A 27,160-nucleotide genomic window follows, 5' to 3' on the forward strand; every position below is an offset into this window, starting at 1 on the left:
GAGCAAAACTCCAAAGTAAGCTCCATATATGTGGGCTTGACGATATAAAAGAAACGGTCCCATTGTGCTGTAGTAATGAAGCGTAAACCTCATCAGATAGTCCGACTTGCTCCAACGCGGCCCAGTCAATGCATCGGCCCAAACCTAGTGGTCGCACGGGCAGTAGCTGGAATAAGTCCTCAAGTGGGTCTGCAGAGAATTGAAGGTAAGGATGACGAACCTTGGCAGAGGCGCTCGAGGAGGTCGTGCCAGGACTTTTCTGCTTTTTCAAGGCAGGGTCAACGACCTTGGACTTGCCACGAGTGTTTGTCAGGGTAAAGCTGAAAATAAAATATTCCAATAGGAACAAAAACATCACCAATCAAACACATGGAGAAGTGTAGAAGCAAACATATAAATAAGGCGGGAATATAACTTGAAGGACTTTAGTGTGATAAAACTAACATGGGTGAGATGTAAAATCTATTCCTATATGCCCTAATACCCAACAGGCAAGAACTAACAGTAGAGTAGTCATCTTACTAAACTAATTGACCACGATGGCAGAAAAATTAGTATGCTGAACTAACAAGGACAAATTAATGTACATATAAAATATGTAAATAATAAAGAAATAACCAATCTATAAGACCATCAGAGTAATAAAAATTACGAATGAAGAGAACACATAGCAAGAAGCATCATGACAAAATAATGAATTAAGCATAACCCAAAACTGTTCCTAAAAAAATGAAATAATAATACAGGTAAGAATCATGAGACTAAAGTAAGAAAAGTAATCAATAAGAAATTTCAAGAATTCAAATAAAATAATTAAAATAAAATAAAATAAAAAATAAAGAAAATAAATGAAAGAGGAACCAACGGTGGTGAGCGAAGCTCGAAGAATCGATGGGAACACGGTGGTTGAAGCGAGGAGGGTCGTATGACAGAATCGGAATCGAGACTGTTGGTTATGGAAGGGAAGGAGGATGAGGGTGATGAAGTGACGAGGATAGGGGATGTGACAGCCCTAAAGTGACCCTAGTCGGAAAGCGGTTTCGGGACCGCTAAACCGAGTCACCAAATTATTTGAATATGATATTTATTGTCTAAAATATGTGAATATGAATGTGTGAAAGTTTTAAGCTTCGATTTAGTCGATTGCATGTGAATTCAGCTAATAGGACTTATGTGTGACACTTTTGAAATGTGATAGGTTAATCTATAAGGATCTATTAGTGCATGTAATAAAAGGGTGGACTTGCATGTCAATTTCCCCCTTAATTTAGTAGTGGCCGGCCATGACAAGGAAGGTGGACAAAATGTTATGGGCAAAACATGTCATAAACATGTTATGTTAGTGATTTATGTTAGGAAAAAATAAAATAAGAAGTATGGGTAATAAAATAATAATGGAAAGGTAAATGATGATGAAAAAAAAGAAAAGAGAAAGAAAAAGAAAAAGAAAAAGAAAAAAAAAAGAAAGGCTCTCATGTTGTTCTTGGCCGAATAGAAGAAAGAGAAGAAGGGGGAAGAGCTTGAGAAAATCGGCTATGGTGGTTTGCTAGACTAAGGTATGTTTGATGTTGTCCATGAGATTCATGCATGTTTTTAGTTGTTAGTTTGAGTTCTACCTAGCCCATGGTTTAAATCTTTGCTATGAGATGGAGATGATATTCGGCCATGGGTGTTGTCTTCTTGGTTGATGTTTGATGTTATGGTGATGAGGAATGAAGATGAGTTAAGTTTCGGCTAAGGTGGATTTGTGTTGATGTCATTTGCATGCTAAGTGTGAAGCTTTGTAATGATACATGTGATGGTGATTGATGACTCTTGGATTTTCTTTTTGGCATTTTTGAGTTAGACATTAAGTTCTTTGTGTAACCCATGACCAAAATTGAATGGTATGGTGTCTTGATGCTTTCGGCCATGGTAGAAAGTAGATGTGAAATGGTAGTAAGGTGAAGTGCAAAATGTTAGTATTTGATTACTAGTGTATATATGCGTATTAGCTGAGTTTTGAACTTGAAACAAGATGATATATAATCAATACAAGTAACCATACTTGTAGGAAGTATTAAGCATATAATCAGCCTCAACATAGACATGCATATTCGGCCATAGGAAGAAGATTGGTGTTGCATGTATTCGGTTAGAGGCAAGCATATTGATGCTTTTATCTTGGCTTAGACAATCGGCTAAAAGGGAGTGTGGGTTAATATGTTGAGTTGATTCATGATTTCATATGTATGTGACTTTAATGTCTAATGTATATATATATGGGCTAAGTACCTTGAGTTCCTCTTTTCGATGCTCAAATGATTAAATCAATTTATTTGTTAAATTAAGCTCAAGAGCAAAGGGAACTAAATCCGATAAAGGGAAGGAAAAGTGGTCGATAGCCATCGAAATCGCTCGACAACATCCGAGGTAAGTTTTCGAGTAACGAGACTTAGTTTACGATTTGATTAAGTCATGACGTATGTGCATAGAGATCGTGTCATAAAGCAAACTAAACCATGCTGTTTGTATGTGGCTAGTGAGCCGAAAATGGGATTGCTTAATACGTGACTTGTGTTTGAACTCTAATTATGAAAATGAAATATAGATGTGTCATGATTTATTGATATGTGCATGAATATTTGGATGATAACCGGCTAAGTCCCGAAGGCATTTGCGCTAGTGACTAGTTCGGGCTAAGTCCCAAGGCATTTGTGTGAGTTACTATATCCGGCTAAGTCCCAAGGCATTTGTGCGAGTAACTATATCCGGGCTAAGTCCCAAGGCATTGGTGCGAGTTACTATATTCGGCTATGTCCCAAGGCATTCAAGCGAGTAGTTATATCCGGTTAAATCAAGGTACTTGGCTTGGGAATAAGCAACCTTGCTGTAATAGTTTCAATTAATACGCCGTGAAATCCCAAATGATGAGGTATGTTTCAGATATGCATTGAATTAGTTGATCCTTACAAATAGTATCCGTCAATGATAAATGAGCTACCGCCTTTGGCTAAGTTGATCTTTTGTGTATGAATATAAGGGTTGGTAATGTGAAGTAAGTGATATTGAGAATTTGTGCATATGAAATTATCCGTTTAGCCATATGAATGCTACACTTTAGTTGTGTCTAATTTCATGGCTCAAAACTTACTAAGCATTTAATGCTTACTCCGTTTCTTTGAATCTCTGTTTTATAGATTTTGGTTCGTCAGCTATCGGACTTGGGATTGTCGAAGTTGAAGTCGTCCATACTATCAAAGCCCCTTTTGGTACACTTTTGGTTGAACCCCGAAAATGGCATGTATAGGACTGCCCTTGTGTTATTAGTCAAGTACTTTGGTGTTGTATATATTTGGATAGCCATGCGAAAATGGCTTATATATTTTAAGCATAGTGTTATAATCATTTTGTATGTATATGGTTATTGAGAGGTGTGGATATGCTTGGCAATGATTGGCCATTGGAATGGTTAATCATGATCATAATTTTTGCTATATATGCTAAAGGGCTAGTTGAATCATGGAAACTATGAAATAGGTAAAGTCTACCTTAAAGGCAGATGCTGACAGCAGCAGTGGCGTAAGTTTGAAAAATCACTAAAAATTTTGGGAATGGAATTAAATAGTGAATAAATTATGTAATCTAACCTTGATGAATCTACTTTCATACAGAAGAAACAAAACGATCATATGAGTTGTATTTTAAGGGATATGTAAGTTTCCGTGGAACAGGGCCAGAGCGATTTTTGGATCCCCTGATCTGACTTTGGAAATTTATTATATATTAACCAGAGATAATTAGAAGTCATGCCATATATTTATAGATTCCTTTTTGAGTCTAGTTTCAATAGAAACAAACGGCATAAGTATTGAAGCCCTGTACAGGGAGATATATAAGTCGTAATGCAAGAAGGTCAGAGCAGTCAAACCCTGTAACAGGGGAGACTTTAACTAATAAGCTGTACTAATTTGCCCGACCAAAAATTCTAGAAAAAAATTTGTAGATGGATATATGAGTCTAGTTTCAGGGAAAATTTACAAAACTGATTTTCGAGTTTTGGAACTCAAGATATGATTTTTAAGGTGACAGTGACGCAGTTAGCCAGCTTGTCTAGAAATTTTTAAAATGGACTGTGAATAAGTGAATTAAGTCTGCTAACCCCTCGTGTCCGACTCCAAGAACGGTCTCTGCACGGGTGTTACAATTTTATTGGTATCAGAGCTACGGTTTAGTCGATTCTAGGACTACCGTAATACGTTTGGGTCTAGCTATACATGCCATTTTGTGATTATTTGATAGTGTGGTGATTTCTGACATTTGCAAATGTGTTTATTTATAGTAATGGATCCCGATCCCGACCGAGTGGTAGCTGATGATCTTGAGAGTGTAGCGCCTGCTCCCACACAAGGGACAACGCCGGCGGACTCTCAACCTATTGCTAGCAATCCGAATGATGGGGCTAGGCAAGCTTTTTATAGCGTGGTGAATGATTGGTTTAACCAATACATTCGAAATAATACGGCTGTTCCACGACCTCCATTCCCGACTAATACCACCCCCGCACCTACAATACCTCCGGAAACCGACCAAATAAGGTCAAATAAGCCCCTAGTTGACAAAATCCGAAAACACGGGGCTACTGAATTTAAAGCTACGGACAGCGATGATGCCGAGCAAGCTGAATTTTGGTTGGACAACACTATCCGGATACTCAATGAGCTATCTTGCACACCCGATGAGTGCCTAAAGTGTACTATCTCCTTGCTACGTGATTCTGCCTACTATTGGTGGAATACGTTGACTTCTGTTGTGCCCAGAGAGGAAGTAACTTGGGAGTTCTTCCAAACCGAGTTTCGAAAGAAGTATATCAGTCAGAGATTCATTGACCAAAAACGGAAGGAATTTCTTGAACTCAAACAAGGTTCCATGTTGGTTACCGACTATGAGCGAAAGTTTGTAAGGCTTAGCCGGTACGCTCGAGAATGCATTTCCTCAGAAGCCGTAATGTGTAAACATTTCGAGGATGGACTGAATGATGATATAAAGTTGTATGTTGGCATTTTGGAAATCCGAGAATTTGTGGTACTTGTCGAGCGAGCTTGCAAAGCCGAGGAGCTCAGTATGGAGAAAAGAAAAGCTGATATGGGAGCAAAGGAGTTTCGTAAGAGGTCTTCGAGGAGGCCCTTTCAACAGTCATCGAAGAAATTTAGAGATGATCTAGGCCGATCTAGAGACACTTCGGGCTTTTTTAGACGAGATCGCGATCGACCCCCTGTGAGTGCACGAGTCACTTCGGTCGCCAGTGTTAGAAATGATCGTCGAGACAGAACGAAGTGTCAGTATTATGGTAAATGGCATTCGGGGAGTTGTATATTCCATGACCGCTCCTGTTACAAGTGCGGATCAGTTGACCACTTTATTAAAGATTGCCCGAGGTTGTCTGAATAGAATGTAAATCAGAGTGGGAAACCGAGTGCTACTACTGCTCGGGGAAGACCATCTAGGAATACGGGCAATGCTAGTGGTGGTCAGAGAGGATCTAGAGATGCTACAACCAGATCTGAGGCTCGTGCTCCTGCTAGAGCTTACGCTATACGCGCACGCGAGGATGCTTCCTCGCCAGATGTTATTACCGTACTTTTACTCTCTTTGATACTAATGTGATTGCTTTGATTGACCCCGGTTCTACTCATTCTTATATATGTGAAACCTTAGCATCCAAGAAGACTCTCACCGTTGAGTCTCATCGAGTTTGTAATTCGGTGTCCAATCCCTTGGGTCGTTACGTGCTTGTCGACAAAGTGTGCAAGAAATGCCGCTAGTAATCCGAGGTTCTGCTTTTCCTACCGATTTGATGCTTTTACCGCTTGACTAATTTGATGTTATCCTCGGTATGGATTGGTTGATCAGTACATGATGCAATTGTAAATTGCAAAAGAAAACCATCGATTTGAGGTGTGTAAATAACGAGATAATTCGAGTCGAGTCTACTGACTTGAATAGGTTGCCAGCTGTAATATTGTCGATGCTGGCTCAGAAATGTGTAAGAAAGGGGTGTGAAGCATACCTTGCATATGTACTTGATGACAAAGAGTTAGAAAAGAAGCCTGAATCTGTGCCAGTGGTTTGTGAATACCCGGATGTTTTTCCCGAAGAATTACCGGGTTTACCACCTGTTCGGGAGGTAGAGTTTGGCATCGAGCTTGTACCTGGGACTACACCGATTTCGATAACTCCGTATCGTATGGCACGAACGGAATTAAAGGAATTGAAAGCTCAGTTGCAAGAGTTGACGGATAGAGGTTTCACTCGACCAAGTTTCTCACCTTGGGGTGCACCAGTATTGTTTGTGAAAAAGAAGGACGGAACCATGAGGTTGTGCATTGACTATCGTCAGCTGAATAAAGTGACGATAAAGAATAAATATCCGCTATCAGCGTATTGATGATTTGTTTGATCAACTAAAGGGAGCCTCGGTGTTTTCAAAGATAGATTTGAGATCGGGTTATTATCGCCATAATTCGAGATTCGGATATACCAAAACCGCTTTAATCGAGATACGCCACTACGAGTTCTTAGTGATGCCGCTTGGGCTCACTAATGCCCTACGCGGTATTTATGGATTTGATGAATCGGATCTTCGACAAGATTTGGACCGGTTCGTAGTTGTGTTCATTGATGACATCTTGGTCTATTCAAGAGATGAGACCGAACATGCCGAGCACTTGAGATTAGTGTTGCGAATTTTACGGATAAGCAGTTATATGCTAAGTTCAAGAAGTGTGAGTTCGGTTAAGAGAGGTTAGCTTCTTGGGTCATGTGGTATCCGTGACGGTATTCAAGTTGATCCGAGCAAAATTTCAGCCATACTTAACTGGAAGCCTCCGAGAAATATTACTGAGGTTCGGAGCTTTTTGGGACTTACCGGTTATTTGTAAAAGGTTTCTCGATGATAGCCACACCAATGACGAAGCTACTTCAAAAAGATGTTAAGTTCGAATGGACGGAAAAATGTCAGAAAAGTTTTGATCAATGAAAACTTATTTGATGAAGCTCCAATTCTAGTGCAAATTTTAATCGTGCAAAGAGTTTGTCATTTATAGTGACGCCTCCCTACTTGGGTTGGGTTGCGTATTGATGCAAGAAGGTCGAGTTGTGGCCTATGCGTCGAGACAATTAAAGCCACATGAGAAAAATTATCCGACCCATGATCTCGAATTAGCTGCCATCGTATTCGCTTTGAAAATATGGCGACACTACTTATTTGGTGAGAAGTGCCATGTATTTTCGGATCACAAAAGTCTCAAATATTTGATGACCCAAAGAGACATAAATCTGCGACAAAGACGTTGGCTCGAGTTGTTAAAAGATTATGAGCTTGTCATTGACTATCACCCGGGAAAGGCTAATGTGGTTGCGGATGCCTTAAGTCGTAAATCACCGCTTGCTTTTACGAGCGATGAATGTACACTTGTCCGTTTCTATCGACAATGTGTTAGTGGCGAATTAAAGGCCAAACCATTGTTGATTCATCAAATTCGTGAAGCTCGTAAAGTCGATGATGAATTGGTTGCAAAACGGGCTGAATGTGTTCGAATATGGAATCAGAGTTTCAAATTGATGATGACGATTGTTTGAGGTTCAAGTCGGTTGTGTGTTCCAAGAAATTCAGAACTCATTTCGATGATTCGAACGAAGCTCATTGTAGCCGAATGTCAATTCACCCGGAGTACGAAAATGTACAACGATCCGAGACGCCGCTTTGGTGGCATGGTATGAAACGAGACATTTTCGATTTTGTTTTGAAGTGTTTAATATGTCAGCAGGTGAAGGAGGAACATCAAGTGCCTACGGGTTTACTTCAGCCGATCATGATACCTGAATGGAAATGGGATCGAGTCACGATGGATTTTGTATCTGGGTTGCCATTGTCGACAAGTAAGAAAGATGCGATTTGGGTTGTTGTTGATAGACTGACTAAGTCGGCTCATTTTATCCCCGTACGTACGGATTTTTCATTGGATAAACTAGCTGAATTGTATGTTTCTCAGATTGTGAGATTACACGGGGTACCGATTTCTATTGTGTCGGATAGAGATCCGAGATTCACCTCGCAATTTTGGAAGAAATTGCAAGAAGCTTTGGGTACCAAGCTGCATTTTAGCACCGCTTTTCATCCACAAACCGATGGTCAATCCGAGCTGATAATTCAGATACTTGAGGATATGTTGAGATGTTGCATCCTCGAGTTTAGTGGTTCATGGGAGCGGTATTTACCTTTGATTGAATTCGCTTACAACAATAGTTTTCAATCAAGTATTAAGATGGCACCTTACGAGGCTTTGTATGGGCGTAAATGCCGTACGCCATTGTTTTGGACCGAGCTCGGTGAAAGTAAAATTTTCGGAGTGGATTTGATTAAAGATGCTGAACAGAAAGTAAAGATAATTCATGAAAGTCTGAAGGCAGCATCGGATCGTCATAAGTCGTACGGGGATTTAAAACGAAGAGATATTGAGTATCAGGTGGGAGACAAATTGTTTCTTAAGGTCTCACCTTGGAAAAAGATACTCAGATCTGGCCGTAAGGGCAAACTGAGTCCGAGGTTCATAGGGCCATATGAAGTATTCGAACGAATTGATCCAGTTGCGTATAGATTGATTTTGCCCCCTGAACTTGAAAAGATTCATGACGTCTTTCATGTTTCGATGCTTCGACGTTATAGATTTGATCCATCACACGTAATTAATCCATCAGAGGTTGAAATTCAATCCGATATGAGTTATGAAGAAGAACCGATTCGTATCCTAGCTCGAGAAGTGAAAGAGTTGCGAAACAAAAGGGTTCCGTTAGTAAAAGTGTTATGGCTCAAACACGGGATGGAAGAAGCTACTTGGGAACCCGAGAACTCTATGAAAGAGCGATACCCAAACCTATTTACTGATAAGATTTTTGGAGACGAAAATTTCTTAAGTGGGGGAGAGTTGTGACAGCCCTAAAGTGACCCTAGTCAGAAAGCGGTTTCGGGACTGCTAAACCGAGTCACCAAATTATTTGAATATGATATTTATTGTCTAAAATATGTGAATATGAATGTGTGAAAGTTTTAAGCTTCGATTTAGTCGATTGCATGTGAATTCAGCTAATAGGACTTATGTGTGACACTTTTGAAATGTAATAGGTTAATCTATAAGGATCTATTAGTGCATGTAATAAAAGGGTGGACTTGCATGTCAATTTCCCCTTAATTTAGTAGTGGCCGCCATGACAACGAAGGTGGACAAAATGTTATGGGCAAAACATGTCATAAACATGTTATGTTAGTGATTTATGTTAGGAAAAAATAAAATAAGAAGTATGGGTAATAAAATAATAATGGAAAGGTAAATGATGATGAAAAAAGAAAAGAGAAAGAAAAGAAAAAAAAAAAAAAAAAAGAAAGGCTCTCATGTTGTTCTTGGCGAATAGAAGAAAGAGAAGAAGGGGAAGAGCTTGAGAAAATCGGCTATGGTGGTTTGCTAGACTAAGGAATGTTTGATGTTGTCCATGAGATTCATGCATGTTTTAGTTGTTAGTTTGAGTTCTACCTAGCCCATGGTTTAAATATTTGCTATGAGATGGAGATGATATTCGCCATGGGTGTTGTCTTCTTGGTTGATGTTTGATGTTGTGGTGATGAGGCATGAAGATGAGTTAAGTTTCGGCTAAGGTGGATTTGTGTTGATGTCATTTGCATGCTAAGTGTGAAGCTTTGTAATGATACATGTGATGGTGATTGATGACTCTTGGATTTTCTTTTTGGCATTTTTGAGTTAGACATTAAGTTCTTTGTGTAACCCATGACCAAAATTGAATGGTATGGTGTCTTGATGCTTTCGGCCATGGTAGAAAGTAGATGTGAAATGGTAGTAAGGTGAAGTGCAAAATGTTAGTATTTGATTACTAGTGTATATATTCGTATTAGCCGAGTTTTGAACTTGAAACAAGATGATATATAATCAAAACAAGTAACCATACTTGTAGGAAGTATTAAGCATATAATCGGCCTCAACATAGACATGCATATTCGGCCATAGGAAGAAGATTGGTGTTGCATGTATTCGGTTAGAGGCAAGCATATTGATGCTTTTATCTTGGCTTGGACAATCGGCTAAAAGGGAGTGTGGGTTAATATGTTGAGTTGATTCATGATTTCATATGTATGTGACTTTAATGTCTAATGTATATATATATGGGCTAAGTACCTTGAGTTCCTCTTTTCGATGCTCAAATGATTAAATCAATTTATTTGTTAAATTAAGCTCAAGAGCAAAGGGGAACTAAATCCGATAAAGGGAAGGAAAAAGTGGTCGAATAGCCATCGAAATCGTTCGACAACATCCGAGGTAAGTTTTCGAGTAACGAGACTTAGTTTACGATTTGATTAAGTCATGACGTATGTGCATAGAGATCGTGTCATAAAGCAAACTAAAACATGCTGTTTGTATGTGGCTAGTGAGCCGAAAATGGGATTGCTTAATACGTGACTTGTGTTTGAACTCTAATTATGAAAATGAAATATAGATGTGTCATGATTTATTGATATGTGCATGAATATTTGGATGATAACCGGCTAAGTCCCGAAGGCATTTGCGCTTAGTGACTAGTTCGGGCTAAGTCCCAAAGGCATTTGTGCGAAGTTACTATATCCGGCTAAGTCCCAAGGCATTTGTACGAAGTTACTATATCCGGCTAAGTCCCAAGGCATTGGTGCGAAGTTACTATATCCTGCTATGTCCCAAGGCATTCGAGCGAGTAGCTATATCGGTTAAATCTCAAGGTACTTGGCTTGGGAATGAGCGACCTTGCTGTAATAGTTTCAATTAATACGCCGTGAAATCCCAACGATGAGGTATGTTTCCTATATGCATTGAATTAGTTGATCCCTTACAAATAGTATTCGCTCAGTCGATAAATGAGCTACCGGCCTTTGGCTAAGTTGATCTTTTGTGTATGAATATAAGGGTTGGTAATGTGAAGTAAGTGATATTGAGAATTTGTGCATATGAAATTATCCGTTTAGCCATATGAATGCTACATTTTAGTTGTGTCTAATTTCATGGCTCAAAACTTACTAAGCATTTAATGCTTACTCCGTTTCTTTGAATCTCTGTTTTATAGATTTTGGTTCATCAGCTATCGGACTTGGGATTGTCGAAATCGAAGTCGTCCACACTATCAAAGCCCCTTTTGGTGCCCTTTTGGTTGAACTGCGAAAATGGCATGTATAGGACTGCCCTTGTGTTATTAGTCAAGTACTTTGGTGTTGTATATATTTGGATAGCCATGCGAAAATGGCTTATATATTTTAAGCATAGTGTTATAATCATTTTGTATGTATATGGTTATTGAGAGGTGTGGATATGCTTGGCAATGATTGGCCATAGGAATGGTTAATCATGATCATAATTTTTGCTATATATGCTAAAGGGCTAGTTGAATCATGGAAACTATGAAATAGGTAAAGTCTACCTTAAAGGCAGATGCTGACAGCAGCAGTGGCGTAAGTTTGAAAAATCACTAAAAATAGTGGGAATGGAATTAAATAGTGAATAAATTATGTAATCTAACCTTGATGAATCTACTTTCATACGGAAGAAATGAAACGATCATATGAGTTGTATTTTAAGGGATATGTAAGTTTCCGTGGAACAGGGCCAGAGCGATTTTTGGATCCCCTGATCTGACTTTGGAAATTTATTATATATTAACCAGAGATAATTAGAAGTCATGCCATATATTTATAGATTCCTTTTTGAGTCTAGTTTCAATAGAAACAAACGGCATAAGTATTGAAGCCCTGTACAGGGAGATATATAAGTCGTAATGCAAGAAGGTCAGAGCAGTCGAACCCTGTAACAGGATAGACTTTAACTAATAAACTGTACTAATTGGCCCAACCAAAAATTCTAGAAAAAAATTTGTAGATGGATATATGAGTCTAGTTTCAGCGAAAATTTACAAAACTGATTTTTGAGTTTTGGAACTCAAGATATGATTTTTAAGGTGACAGTGATGCAGTTAGCCAGCTTGTCTGGAAATTTTTAAAATGGACTGTGAATAAGTGAATTAAGTCTGCTAACCCCTCGTGTCGGACTCCGGCAACGGTCTCGGGTACGGGGTGTTACAGGGGAAAATAGAAGGAAATGAAGAAAAGAAGGAGATTTGACGGGAGGAGAGGGGGATTCGGGCAAGAAGGGGGAAGAGAAGGAAGAGCAAAGGGGGAAAGGGTGTGTTGGTGCAGTTGGTGGCCGGAGGAGAGGAGTTCGGTGGCTGGGTGGGGCAAAATTGAAGAAGAAGACAAAAATAAAATAATACTTTAGGGTTTGGGGTTAAAAAGGACACGGTCGTGTAACAATCCGTGTTGGGCCACACGGCCTTGTCACACGCCCGTATGGCTCGACTTGCAGCCCGTGTTCGTCGAGGAATTAATAGCCCACTCGTCACACAGCCTAGGACACGCCCATGTGTCCAGGCCGTGTAGTTCACACGGCTGTATCGCACGGTCGTGTGCTACGTTGTTCGCTTCTCCCACGCCCGTGTTGTATCCCACACGGCCGTGTGGTTCACGTCCAGCCCCTGTTTATTGCAAAAATTGGATGACTTTTCATCACACAGCCGTGTCGCCCAGCCGTGCTCTATGTTTTTCGCTTCTCCCACGCCCGTGTGGCTTGCCCACACGCCCATGTGGATCGGCCGTGTCTCACACACAGCTGTGGGCCTTGCCCGTGTAACTCTCTAACTTCTTAAAATTTAAAAAATTAAGCTCCAGGTTTCACACTACATAGGACACTCCTTTGTGTCCAGGCCGTGTACTTCCCACGGCCGTGTCGTACGGCCATGTGGATTTACCGCAGGCCGTGTGCATTTCGATTTGTGGGAAATTTTAGCCTTGTTTCCACACGGCCAAAGACACGCCCGTGTGTCCAGGCTATGTGGGTCACTGTACCTGCATAAAAAAACACAAAAAATAGATAAAATAAACGGGTTAGTAGTGTTAGTGCTGGGTTGCCTCCCAAGGAGCGCTTATTTAAAGTCTAAACTCGACTCACATCATATTTTCCCGGTTATGGTGGTTCGGGGAGTTGAAACTCCTCATTCCTACTACAATCTTATCAAAATAAGGTTTTAGATGAGTACTATTTACCTTAAAAGTGTTGAATTTGGAATGAGTTACCTCGACTGTACCGTATGGGAAAACGTTGAGTACCGCAAAAGATATTGCTCCATTAGGTTTAGAAGTGGCAACATGAGGGTCTGCTTCATCTAACAGTACTTTGTCTCCAACCTTAAGTTGATTCGATTAACCTTTAAGTTTGTCATGGCACTGCCTTGATTCATCGTGTATTCTCAGTTTCTCCTTAACCTGTGTTCGCCATTCATCTAGTTCCTCGATCTGTAGCCTTCGCTCTTCATGGATATTCTTGTCATTACATGGACTGGAATATGGCTCAGTTGTACTTCTCGAAAGTTTTTCCTACAAAGAAGGTTGAATAACAAGGTTACTCACATTAAAAGAACTTGTGTAATCATCTCGATCACTAGTCTTTTTGTCAGAATCACGAGCTTGGAGTTTAATCATGTCATCGCCTACCCGAAGTGTAAGTTCACCTGTTCCAACATCAATGATAGATCTAGTAGTTTCTAAAAAGGGTCTGACTAGAATTAAAGGTACGTCATTGTCCTCATCCATGTCTAAGACAACAAAATCGACTGTGAACATGAATTTGTCAATTTTAACAAGCACATCTTCAACGATACCCTAGGAAATCTAATAGTTTTATCAGCTAATTGTATGCTCATCCTAGTTTGTTTGGGTTCCCTAGTCTTAGCTACTTAAACATCTTGTAGGGCATGACATTAATACTTGCCCCTAAATCAGGTAAAGCATTATTAACATTCAAACTACCAATTAGACAAGGAATCGTAAAACTCCCTGGATCTTTTAGATTGTTGGGTAGCTTGTTTTGCAAAATAGCTGAGCAAACTACATTTAACTCCACATGCTATGACTTATCTAACTTCCGTTTGTTTGCTAAAAGCTCCTTTAAAAATTTAACTGCGTTTGGCATCTGTGAAAGAGCTTCAATAAACGGTAAGTTAATATGTAATTTTTTAAGTAGTTTAAGAAATTTACCGAATTGTTTGTTTGTGTGGTCTTTCTTTGTCGCATTGGGGTATGGCACATGAGTTCTATATTCTTTGCTTACCGGATTTTGTGTACCATAACTCACCTCAACCTTACCATTGGTTACAAGAGCTTCTTGCCTCGTTTCAGATTTAGATTCAGTTAACCCTTCTTTGTCACACACAGTGATGGCATAGAGTTGCTCCCTTGGGTTAGTTTCTGTATTACTGGGCAAGCCACCTTGTGGTCGTTTAGAGATCAACTTAGCAAGCTGACCTATTTGAGTTTCGCGCCCTTGAATCTACGATTGCTGATTTTTAACAACTGTCTCGGTATTCTAAAAATGAGTTTCTGACACAGAGATAAATTTTGTAAGCATCTCCTCAAGGTTCAGCTTTTTCTCCTGTTGGTACGATGGTTGTTGAAAACCTGGAGGGTGTTGTGGCCTTTGGTTCCCTTGACCACCCTATGAAAAATTGAGATGGTTCCTCCAACCTGCATTGTAAGTGTTACTATAAGTGTTATTATGATGTCTAGAATTGTTGCCCATATAGTAGACTTGTTCTCCCTCAGTGCTGGGGTTGAAGGATGGATAGTCTGTGTTGTGCATCCCTCCTCCATTTGAATCACACCTCATCACTGGATGTACCTAAGTAGAATCATACAAACCATCAATCTTTTTATTCAATAGTTCTACCTGGTTAGATAGCATAGTGACTTCGTCGAGGTTGAAAACACCAGCTGCTTTTGTCGGCCTCGTTCTCATGACTTGCCACTGATAGTTGTTTAGTGACATCTCTTCAATAAATTCGTAAGCCTCTTTAGGTGTTTTGTTGTTAAAGGTTCCACCGATGGCTGCATCAATCAGTTGCCTTGTTGAGGGGTTCACACCGTTGTAGAAGGTCTGAACCTGTAACCATAAAGGTAACACAATGTGAGGGAACCTTCTCAATAAATCCTTGTATCTCTCTCATGCATCATCAAGTGTTTCTAAATCCATATGCACAAAAAAAGAGATATCATTCCTCAATTTAGCTATTCTAGCCGGCAAAAAATATTTAAGCAAAAATTTTTCAGACATTTGTTCCCAAGTAGTGATTGACCCTCGTTGTAATAAGTTCAACCATTGTTTAGCCTTATTCCGTAATGAAAAGGGAAATAACCGAAGGTGAATGGCATTGTCAAAAATGCCATTAATCTTGAAAGTGTTGCAGAATTCTAGAAAATTTGCTAAATGAGTGTTTGGATCCTAGTCCTGCAAACCATCAAACTGAACAAACTATTGTATCATTTGAATCGTGTTAGGTTTCAGTTCAAAATTATTTACAGCAACAGCAGGTCTATCTATACTCGATTCAGTTCCTGTTAAAGTAGGTTTAGCATAATCATACATAGTACGAGGAGCAAGATTCTGATTTACTGGATTTGCAGCAACTACAGGAGGTAGCAGATTATTCTGATTATCTGTCATCTCTTCGGTAATATCGGTCTCGTCCTCTTGCTCTTCTTCTATATACTATAGGCTTCGCCTTATTTCTCTTTGATTTCTACGAGCTTGCTTTCTATCTCACTGTCAAATAGCAAAGGCCCTGACGGGTTCCTTCTAGTCATAAACTAGAGGTTCCTGCCAAAAGCAAATAACAGGAAGATTAGAAGAGAAGTAAAAATTAAAACAAAAAGTAATTTGCAATAAAAAAAATGGCTAAAGTAATAAAATTCAAGCGTTCCTAATATCTTAGTCCCCGGAAACGGCGCCAAAAACTTGATGATCGTTTTATGAATCACTAAATTAGACTATGATCGCGACTAAGGCTAGTGCACCTATCGAATGGTAGTATAGCTATGGTAAGTCCAGAATATCGTATCCACTATCTTTCTATTATTTAGCCTAAAAATATAAGGAATTTTTTTAAATCTAAAATTAACTAACTAATTAACTACTAAATGCGACAGAGAGCGAATTGGGAAAAGTACTTGAAGAAAACTTATAAAGAGGACAATACCCAGGAAAGAATCCACTTAGACTTCACTTATTATTCTGACTCTGAATCAAACGATTTATTCACTTTTCTTGATTCGTAGAAATCCATAAATTATGTTAATATCTCTTTCGATACTAAGAACAACTGACTCTAGGTTGATTAATTGAAATCTCTTTCTAATTAAAACCCCTATCATCGCACTAACTCAATCTATGGATTTCCCTATTAGACTAGTCTCTAATTCAGCAGATTTATGTCGTCCAATTTCTAGGATTATATGCAACTCCGCTTAATTATGCTAGATCTACTCTTAAACAGGGACATTTGCTCCACTGAATAAGCACATCAAACTTGGAATAATATCCTAAAAATATTAAAACAAGGATTAAGAACACATAATTAAGAACAAGAACAAGAACAAGTATTTATCGTATAATTCAGATAATTAAATAATAAGAGCCATCGTAGGTTTCATCCTCCCTAGGTATTTAGGGAGTTTAGTTCATAATGTAAAAGGAAGACATCTCAAATTTAGAAAGACAACAAGACATAAAAAACCCAAATAAACTTCGACAGAAATTTGAATAGAGATCTTCAATCTTAAAGTGGATCTGCTTTTGAGACATAAAAAACCCAAATAAACCCAAGTAATTTCTGCTTTCTACTCTGTGTCCCCCCCCCATTGATCCTATTCTCGTATGTTTAAGTAGACTTTGGAATGCCCAAAATAGCCAAAAATTAGCCTTTTTCAAATAGAATTAAAATAGGTCTTGACATAGACACGGTCGTGTAGCACACCCGTGTGATGGTGCTCAAGCCTTGTGTAATTTTGACATAGTTTTAAATAGACATGGCTATGACACACGGGCATGTAGCCTACCTGTGTGTCTCACACGGGTGTGTGGATTACCCATGTCGACTTGTCTAGGCCGTGTGTAGTACTGAAATAAACCTATTTTGTCTGTTTTTGGCCTTTTTCTTGCACTTTTCGCTTTTCTATGCTCATCTGGATGTGAAACATGAAATTAAAGGATTAGGAGTATCAAATTCACTAAATCTTATGATAAATTATCCAAAGGTAAAATTATGTATATATTATGGTTTATCAAATCAATTTGCTATCCCAGATAGCTTTCACTACATGACACAATCATATGTCTCAAATCACATTTCAATTCATTCTTCAATTTTAATCATAGCACTTCCTCATTCAATAACCATTCCATGAACACATGGTTCATACATTTCGTTTTCATATCTCAATTAAATATCTCATTCCAATTTAGATACAAAATCATACGATTTATCAATTCATTTAGTACCAATTCTAATTTCCAATTCGTTCATTTACCCCTATTAACTTGACTCAAACTTTAACGGATACATGGATCCAACCAAGCACACCAGTATGGCACCCAGTGCCTCATCAAATAATTCGAAGTAATAATTTGACACCCAATGTCTCATCGGCTTTGCCGAAGTAAGTTGGTACCCAGTACCTTATCGAATTTATCCGAAGTAATAGCTTGACACCCAGTGTCTCATCAATTCGTGATCGAAGTATCCTTGAACTCTTCCAATCCTATGGCATGCCAATTATATCCGACTTAACCCGATACAGTTAATAGGGTATTCAATTCACATTTTCAAATACAACCAATATTCAATATTCAATTATCACATTAATCACAAATTCACATAAATCTCAACTCAATATTTTTATTTTTATTTTTTTCATTTTAACAACAATCAATATCCAATATCAATTTTTTTTCATATAATCACATAATTACACATACAATCATTTCAATTAAAAATCAATCCATTCAATATATAATTCACTTTTCCAATACAAGTAATATTCATTTCAATTCAAATAATCAATATATATTCAATATATATATATACCAAGTCAATCAATATAAATTCAATAAATTCATCACATTCTAAATCAATCAATTTCAATTGCAAAACACAATAATTCTCACCTTAACACTTACCATATACATTAAATAAAAAATATAACAATTAATAACTAGTTTCGGATTATAGAAATACAAACCAGAAATTCCGAGCTATTCAACGTCGACTTTATCTTTCCCTTTTTCTTTTGTTGAGGATTCCGGTACGATGTTAGCTATAGAATTAAAACAATTAAAATTCATCAATACAACACAATTTAATTTCATATTGAAAATTTCAATTTTTACTCAATATTTGCCTAAATTTCAATTTAGTTCCTAAGCCGAGAGTAACTTTTGTTCTTCACATTTAATTCTTTATTTTTATGTAAATTCCACTTTAGACTAAATTCAACTCCCTATTTTCACATAAATTCCTAAATTTCAAATTTTTCACAATTTACTCCCTATTACACAAAATTTACAATTTATTCTACAATTCAATCCTTTTTCATTTCTAACTTGAATATCTATCAATTTAATCTCTAATACTCTAATTATTCAACATTAACAACATTTAAAACTCAATAATTTCTAAAATTTTGACATGGGTTAGGTAGTATTTAATATTAGAATTCCAAAAATATAAAAATTACAAGAAAATGGACTAAATTGACTAACCGATTGAGTTTGGAACCCTTGAAATGCTAGCTTTTTCGCCTTTCTTTCTCTTTTTCTTTTCTTTCTTTTCTTCTCTGTTTCTGCTTTGGCTTTCTTTTTCTATTTCTATTTATTTATTCTTTCTTTATTTGTTTTATTATATATAATATAATATAGTATATATTTATACTTATATGTTAAGTAAAAGATATTTTAATATAATATATATTAAATTCAAAAAATCTTCCTTATGCCACCTCATTTATGAGCAATGGCATAATTGCTTATTTAGCCCCTTTAATTTTTCTTTAATCTATAATTCAACTTTTACCCTATATACAATTTAGTCTTTATACGTAATTACTTTTAATTCAAAAAATTCACTTAACCGAAACCTAATTAACTACACAACTAGCTTTGTAAATATTTTTAATAAATATTTACTAATCTGATTTACAAGAACTGAGTCTCAGGAATGCATTTTTTTAATTTGATTCTTTTTAATTAATTAACTATCAAAACGTTAAAATTTCCTAACGAAACTTTAATACTAACTCAATGACACTCCATAAATATTTAATTATTTACGGCTCGATTTATGAAATCGAGGTCTCGATACCTCGGTTTCAAAACTAATTAATTTGATAAACATTTCTAAAGCACAAATCACTAATTCATAAGCCTTCCTAAATTCACGATTGGCTCATAAATACTAAATAATAATTTATAAGCTCTTGTCAGATTTTAGTGGTCTCAAACCACTTTTTCTGACATCACTGAAAATTGGCTGTTACATAACTCAAGCATAAAATTTACATTTTTATCATTTATCATTTGTCGGGCATTATAATTGATCGGGCACTTTCATTTATCAGGCCCTAACGTGTATGTGATCATTTCACATATTTATGGCATTTATACAATTTACAAACATAACATTAATTCAAGCATAAAAACATATACAATTTAGCACGAACTTACCTCGACAATGTTCGTGTACGTAAAATTTACTAATTCGACATTTTCCTCTTTCCTCGTTCTAGCTCCGAATTTGGTCTATCCGGATCTATACAAGTAAATTTAACATCAATTTACCATATTTCACATTCAAGTCGACTTAATTGTCATCCTAGAAAAAATTACCATTTTGCCTTTAACTTTTCCATAAATTCTCATTTCGTCCCTAGGCTTAGAAAATAAAATTTGTGCAATTTAATCCCTATTCCAAGCCTAACCAAAATCCCATTACAAAATTTACAGCAAATGTATTCATAAAAGTTCAGCATTTTTTATCAAATTTCATAACTTTACATTTTAGTCCCTAAATCATGTTTCCATCAAAGATCACTTTGTAAAAGTTGTTTATCTATCAACAACCTTTCATTTTCTACCATAAATTTATAATTTTCAGCATATTCATCCATGGTCCATTTTCCATACTTTGATAACTTTTCAAATTAATCCCCAAATAGATAGATTAAGCTATCTCGGTTTCAAAAATATCAAAATTACTAAAAACAGGCCAAGGAAACTTACCCAATTTGGCCATGAAAGTTTTTTCTCTCTCTCCTAGGGTTTCCATGTATTATTTTAGAGAAAAAGATGAGAAAATAAGATGATATCTCTTTTTTCATCTTTTAATTAATTAAATATTTTCACTTTCTAATTTAGTCCTTGCCCTTTTTTCTAAATTTACATGGATAAGTCACCAAAATATCTACATATTTTTCTTTAATGGTGTAATTACCATACAAGGACCGCAAGTTTTGAATCTCATAACTATTTAATCCTTATAGTTACTAGAATTCAACTTTTCTATTTTATGCGATTTGGTCCTTTTCATAATTAAGTACATAATTGATAAAATTTTCTTTTCAAATTTTTCACATGACATTTCTAACATAATACGGGCCATATAACAAAATAAAATAAAATTTTATTTTCAGCTCATATTTGTGGTCCCAAACCACTGTTCGATTTCACCAAAATTGGGCTATTACAAATATAATATAAATATTTTATAAATTTATTTTTTAATATAAATATATTTTAATTACAATTTAACATAAATAAATATAATTTATTATTTAATTTAAATATATTATTTAATAATTTAAATACATTATTATATAATTTATTATATATACATATATTCCAATTTAATGGTCATTTTAATCTCATCGCCACCACTGCATTTGAATCAAACACATTTCTTATCGTTGATTTTATCTCATTGTTATGTACCAAATCTCGTTATTATAGTAATTAATCTCACCGTCATTGTTATTTTCAATCTCACCACTGATCTAATGGAGCTTAGTGATGGGCAATGGTGCTTTGATGAAAAATCTTCTCAAAGCTAAACTATCCATTTTTTTAAAAAACCTTCATTTGGTTAAAGGTGATATAAATGGGGTATTTCCAATTCTGGGGGCCTATATGGGATTAAGTGGTTTTGTTATGGAGGTTCTTATGTCATGGATTGCATAAGGGAGCCTACAACCATGACACACTTGAATGATTCATCTTTTTCGTGAGGGGTCATATGGCCCAACAGGACTGACCTGTTGCTTGAAGAAATATAAGGTTCATCTGCATAGCATGAAAAATATGAAAAGTAATCTTAGAAGATTTGATTCTATAAATCTTAGGGGATTTAATTTCTAGATTGCTTTTAATCTCGATCATTGATGTACTTTAATTTTTATCGTTAGATCTGGGGGAGCTCAACTATAAATAGAGGCCTCTCCCCCTCATTTGTATTCACTTCATTCTTGAGTAATAGAATTCTTTGAGAAGATTCACTTAAACTCATTGTGCTTTTTCTTTTCCATGGATATTTTGTCCTTTCGATCTTTCTTTTGTCTTTGAGTTGCTTACACTTTATAATTTGATGCCTTAGAGAAATTCTAAGAGAATTATCACTTTGCGAGAGTTTGGTTGACTTAGGTGTATTTGAATCGAAGAAATCCCCTAAGGCCGCACGGATTGGGAGATGAAAAATCTAGCCCTGTGATACTTAATCCTAGCATAAAAAAGAAGAGATAAATAAAACTTTGTTAGAGATGGCTTTGCCTAAAGCTTTTGGTATTGATGGTTTTCTTGCTTACTTTTACTAGAGCCAATGAAAGGTGGTATGTGGCTCAATTTTTCGTATAGTCCAAGATGTACTCCAAGGGAAACAAATTAAGCAAGTCCTGAATAGAATTTTATCGATTCCTGTACCAAAAGTTGATAGCTTAAAAACTATCTCATAATTTTGGCCAATTAGCTTGTACTTTACATGTGATTACCAAAATAATTATTAACAGGCTTTGTAACACCCCAAACCTGGCCTGGTCATTATGGTCGAATCTAACAGTGTCACATGTTAACGTGTTTGAAAATAGTAACTAGGGTTGAAAATCGTAACTTTACTTTAAACATTTTCCATTTAGAATCTTTTCATTATTACTTATTAATCCTATTATCGTGTTAATTAATCATTCGAAAGCTTTCAAAACGTTTATTCTATACGGAAGCTTTTAAGCCAGTTTGTTTATTCGTGAGTAATTTGTTAAAACGTTTGGTTCTTTTGAAAACTCGAGTTTTCCTAAAACCAGTAGTTATAATCCATAACTAATAAAAATCCCAAATTTAAGAAAAATACATAGAGGTCATGTTTACAATAAAATTCCAAAACAAAATTTAAAATCATAATTAAGTACGAAACAGAGTCAAACAAGGTTGTGTGGCCACCACTAAGTCCTCCGCTGCACCAATCCGCACACGCCTGGGGATTTTCTGTATAGATAAATCAGAGGGGTGAGTTTACAAAAACTCAGTGTGTAATCCCCATATAAAACAAGTAGACAAAATGCAGTCGCAATATGGGCTTAAGCCCTTTCAGTATCAGATTCAATTTCAGTTAAGGCCTTAGCCCATTTCAGTATCAGCAATCAATACAGTAACAGATATACAATCACAAAATTCCTACCCAGCCAGCCTCTACACACCATCTCCGTCCAACCCTACACTCCTTGTGGGGATATAATCAACCCACCCATCCCAACACTCCAAAAAGTACTGAATGCGGCACTAAACAGTGGTTTACAGTTGAGCTGCCAGTAAATTAAGCCCGAGGCCTTTCAGTACACTTCTTCCGAACAATACCAACCCCCAACCCAATGCAATGTAACATACAGTAATGACATGCTATATCATGGCAACAGTGCATACAATATCAGTTCATTAAATATCATCATGCTCACTAACATATAAATATATATATTAGTTATACAGTCATTTCAATCAATTAGGGGTCCAGGTAAGCTTACCGACCCTACAGTAGGTTCACAGTCATCTCGGGTGACCTGTACAACCTTAGCAACAAAAAAATAAAGATGGGCTCACACGCTCATGTTGTTGGCCCGTGTGGAGCCAGACGCTCATGTGGCCTACATGACCCAAAATGGCCTTGGCCATGTGGATTACATGGCCTGACCCAAAAATCCCACATGCCCGTGTGGTTCACTTGTGTGGCCTACACAAAACTTACCGAGAGGACGAAGAGAACAATGTACAGGAAGAAAGTAGAAATTAAAAGAACCGAAAAGGGGAAGAAGCCTAGCAAAGGTTCAGCTAGGGAAAGAAAAGGAAAAATGTCAAGAGACTTTCAGTAAAAAGAGGAGAAACTGAAAGTTGAGAGGAAAACCAATTCCACCTTTTTTCACTTACCGAATAGACAAAAACGAAACTTGCCACAAACGAACGATTGAAGCCAGAAAAATAAAAAGAAATGCCAAGGCTGGGGTAGGAGAAGCAGAATTTGGCGGCACGAGGAGGAATTGAGGAAAGAAAACGGTAGAGATAGGGAAAGAAATTGTCCGGAAGATAGAGAGAAAACTAACTATTTTCTTTTAAAAAGAAAAGAAAATGATCAAATTTTGGATATTTTCCCCCATAATCCCTTAATTTGCTTCCACTTATCCTTAATTCGCTCCCACACTTCCCCACACCCCTCAAACACTCAGGATTTTACCACATCTCAAACTCCTACATGCCACAAGCAGAAAAATAATACCCAAGTACAGCTCGAACCCAAGACGTCTAGCGTTTTTAACACACCACTTAGCCACCAGAACAGCAGGCCCATTCTGACATGTTTTTACAAACTTTTAACTATAAGCCTACTGAATAAAAGGAAGCCTTTATTCAATTAAAACAAAAATTTAGTTCAAGATAAGGCTTAAATCTAAGACTTCTCAAACACCCCCAGTACACATAACCACTGAAGTAGATACAGGTTTATATCATAAACGCACAAAAATAAATATAAGAGATTTTTGGGGCGTTACAACTCTACCCCTAAAAGAAAATTTCGGCCTCAAACTTTTACCTGATCAGAACAGATAAAGATAATGTTGATGCATCGCATCCTCAGGCTCCCACATGGCCTCCTCAGAGCTATGATTACTCCATAGAACCTTAACCAATGAGATGGATTTTCTCCTCAGAATCTTTACGTCACGATCTAATATCTGAATCGGCTCCTCCTCGAAAGTCAGATCTGGCCTAACCTCGATCTCCTCCACTGGAACAATATGTGTTAGATCAGAGCGGTAGCACCTCAACATCGAGACATGGAAAACATCACGAATCTGATCTAACTCTGGAGGTAGCTCTAACTGGTAGGCAACCAGTCTCGCTCGTTTCAGTATGCGATAAGGTCCAATGAACCTAGGGCTCAACTTGCCCTTACGACCGAATCTCAGTACCTTCTTCTATGCCGAGACCTTAAGAAAAATAGAGTCTCCCATAGAATACTCGATCTCATGTCGCTTCAAGTCCACATAAGACTTTGTCTATTGGATGCTGCTTTCAGTCTATCTCGAATCAGTCTGACCTAGAACTCGTCGCTCGCCCAACTCAGTCCAGCATAAAGGAGTGTGACACTTACGACCATAAAGTGCCTCGTAAGGTGCCATCTGTATACTAGACTGGTAACTATTATTGTAAGCGAACTCTGCCAATGACAAATACTCATCCCAACTGCCTCAGAAGTCAATTACATAGCTCCTCAACATATCCTTCAGTATCTGAATCACCCTCTCAGATTGACCATCTGTCTAAGGATAGAAAGCAGTACTGAAGTCTAACCTTGAACCCAGAGTCTCATGTAGCTTTTTCCAAAATTAAGACGTGAAGTGAGGATCCCTATCAGAGATGATCAAAACCAATACCCCATACAGTCTCACTATTTCAGACACATACAGTTTAGCTAGCTTCTGTAGCGAGTAGTCAGTACGAGCCGGTATGAAATGGGTGGACTTGGTAAATCGATCCATGATGACCCATATAGAATCCTTCTTAGTGGGTGTAAAGGGTAACCCACTAACAAAGTCCATAGTCACCCGCTCCCACTTCCAAAGTGGAATTTTAATTGGCTGTAACAAACCCGAAGGTAACTGATGGTCAGCCTTAACCTACTGGCAAGTTAGAGATTTACCCACAAAATCGGTAACCTCTCATTTAAGTCCTGGCCACCAGTATAACTCACAAGGTGTCGGTACATCTTATTTCTGCCAGGATGCATAGCATAAGGGCTACTATGCACCTCTCTTAGTATCGACTGCCTCAATTCAGTGTCTTTCGGTACACAGGTTTTCCCACGAAAATAAAGTACCCCTTCGCTATTTAGTCCAAAGTCTTCAATATTTCCCACTCTCAACCTGTTGGAAATGAAGACCCAAAGATTCACCCTCCAACTGCTTACCCTTAACTTGCTCAATCCACGTAGGCTTAACCTGAAGCTCAGCTAGCAAACTTCCATCATCAAATAAACTGAGGCAAGCAAACATCGCCCCCAAATCAGTTATAACCTTATGGCTCAGTGCGTCGGCCACCACATTGGCCTTACCAAGGTGGTATTCAATCGTACAGTCATAGTCCTTAAGCAGCTCAATCCATCTACGTTGCCTAAGATTTAGCTCCTTCTGAGTGAGGAGATACTTGAGGCTCTTATAATCTATGTAGATGATACACTTTTCACCATACAGGTAATGGCTCTAAATTTTCAATACAAACACCACTGAGAACAACTCTAGGTCATGCGTCAGGTAATTCGCCTTATGAGTCTTAAGCTGACGAGATGCATACGCTACCACCTTACCCTCTTGCATCAACACATATCCGAAACAGACATGTGATGCATCACTATAGACAGTAAACTCTTTTTCAAACTCTGGCAGTATTAAAATAGGGGCCTTAGTTAGTACAATCTTGAGCTTTTCAAAGGTCTCTTGCTGGCATCTGTCTAGTTAAACAGCACACCCTTACGTAGTAGCTTAGTCAAGGGTGCTACAATTAGTGAAAAACCCTCTACCAATAGTCGATAATACCTTGCCAGTCCCAGAAAACTGCGAATATCAGATATAGTTTTAGGCTATTTGCAATCCAACACCGCCTCAATCTTTCGATGATCGACCCTAATCCCCTCAGCAGAAACCACATGGCCCGAAAATGTTACTTCCCATAACCAGAACTTACATTTACCGAACTTGGCGTACAGTTGTTTCTCTCACAAGATCTGCAGAACCACACTGAGGTATTCATCGTGCTCACCCTCAATCCTCGAGGACACCAGTATGTTGTTAATAAATACCACCACAAACCAATCCAGATAGGGCCGAAACACTCGGTTCATCAGATCCATGAAAGCCGCTGGTGCATTCGTCAGTCCAAATGGCATCACTAGGAACTTGTAATGACCATATCGGGTCCTAAATACTGTCTTAGGTACATCAGTCTCCTTAACCCTCAACTGTGATATCCTGATCGGAGGTCAATCTTGGAGAAAACTGAAGCCCCTCAGAACTGTCAAACAGATCATCTATCCTTGGTAAGGGATACTTATTCTTGATTGCCAACTTGTTCAATTGTAGGTAGTCAATACATATACGCATGGATCTGTCCTTCTTTTTCATGAACAGAACTGGTGCTCCCTGCAGAGACACACTAGGGCAGATGAACCCACAATCCGGTAACTCTTGAATTTGAGCCTTAAGCTCCACAAGCTCCTTTGGTGCCATTCTATAGGGAGCGATAGACACCAGAGTTGTTCCAGAAAAGAGCTCAATCCCGAACTCTACTTTACAATTCAGAGGTGACTCGGGTAGCTCTTCAGGAAAAACATCTAAAAAGTCCTTAACCGTCTTGATATCCTTAACTGAAGAATCCCCAAAATCTAAAACACTAATGTAGGCCAGATACGCCTCACATCCCTTACGAACCAACTTCTCTGCCCTCAATGTAGAAATCACATTCGATAAGTAGTTTCAATATTCCCCAATTATGGCTACCTCGATATCCTCCTCAGTTTTCAGTACAACCATTTTTGTGGCATAATCTAATCTCACTCGGTGTTTAACCAACTAGTCTATTCCCAGTATCAGATCAAACTCTCCATAAGGCAGTTCCATCAGATCAGC

General features: G+C 37.6%; 1 protein-coding gene and 1 non-coding gene across 2 annotated transcripts; one reads left to right on the forward strand and one right to left on the reverse strand.

Moving 5' to 3' along the window:
• The first annotated feature begins 15,076 nt into the window (after window positions 1-15,076).
• On the forward strand, window positions 15,077-15,182 carry LOC128291308 (small nucleolar RNA R71). The gene has a single exon (XR_008281084.1). It is a non-coding gene; the product is annotated as a small nucleolar RNA R71 (small nucleolar RNA).
• Window positions 15,183-24,073: 8,891 nt separating this feature from the next.
• On the reverse strand, window positions 24,074-25,531 carry LOC128290552 (uncharacterized). The gene is made up of 2 exons (XM_053026250.1): window positions 25,403-25,531; window positions 24,074-24,358 (listed from the first exon to the last, which is right to left on the reverse strand). The coding sequence occupies exons 1-2, from the start codon at window positions 25,529-25,531 to the stop codon at window positions 24,074-24,076; spliced, it is 414 nt and encodes a 137-aa protein (XP_052882210.1).
• Between the last annotated feature and the right edge of the window lie 1,629 nt (window positions 25,532-27,160).

This window comes from Gossypium arboreum, chromosome 3 (genome assembly GCF_025698485.1).
Source record: "Gossypium arboreum isolate Shixiya-1 chromosome 3, ASM2569848v2, whole genome shotgun sequence".
Taxonomy (NCBI): domain Eukaryota; kingdom Viridiplantae; phylum Streptophyta; class Magnoliopsida; order Malvales; family Malvaceae; genus Gossypium; species Gossypium arboreum.

Coding starts and splice junctions, on each gene's coding strand:
- LOC128290552 (XM_053026250.1), bottom strand. CDS start 25,531: ATGTTTGCTTGCCTCAGTTTATTTGATGATGGAAGTTTGCTAGCTGAG. Junction 24,359..25,402: donor TGGGTCTTCATTTCCAACAG/GTTGAGAGTGGG, acceptor GTTGCCTACCAG/TTAGAGCTACCTCCAGAGTT.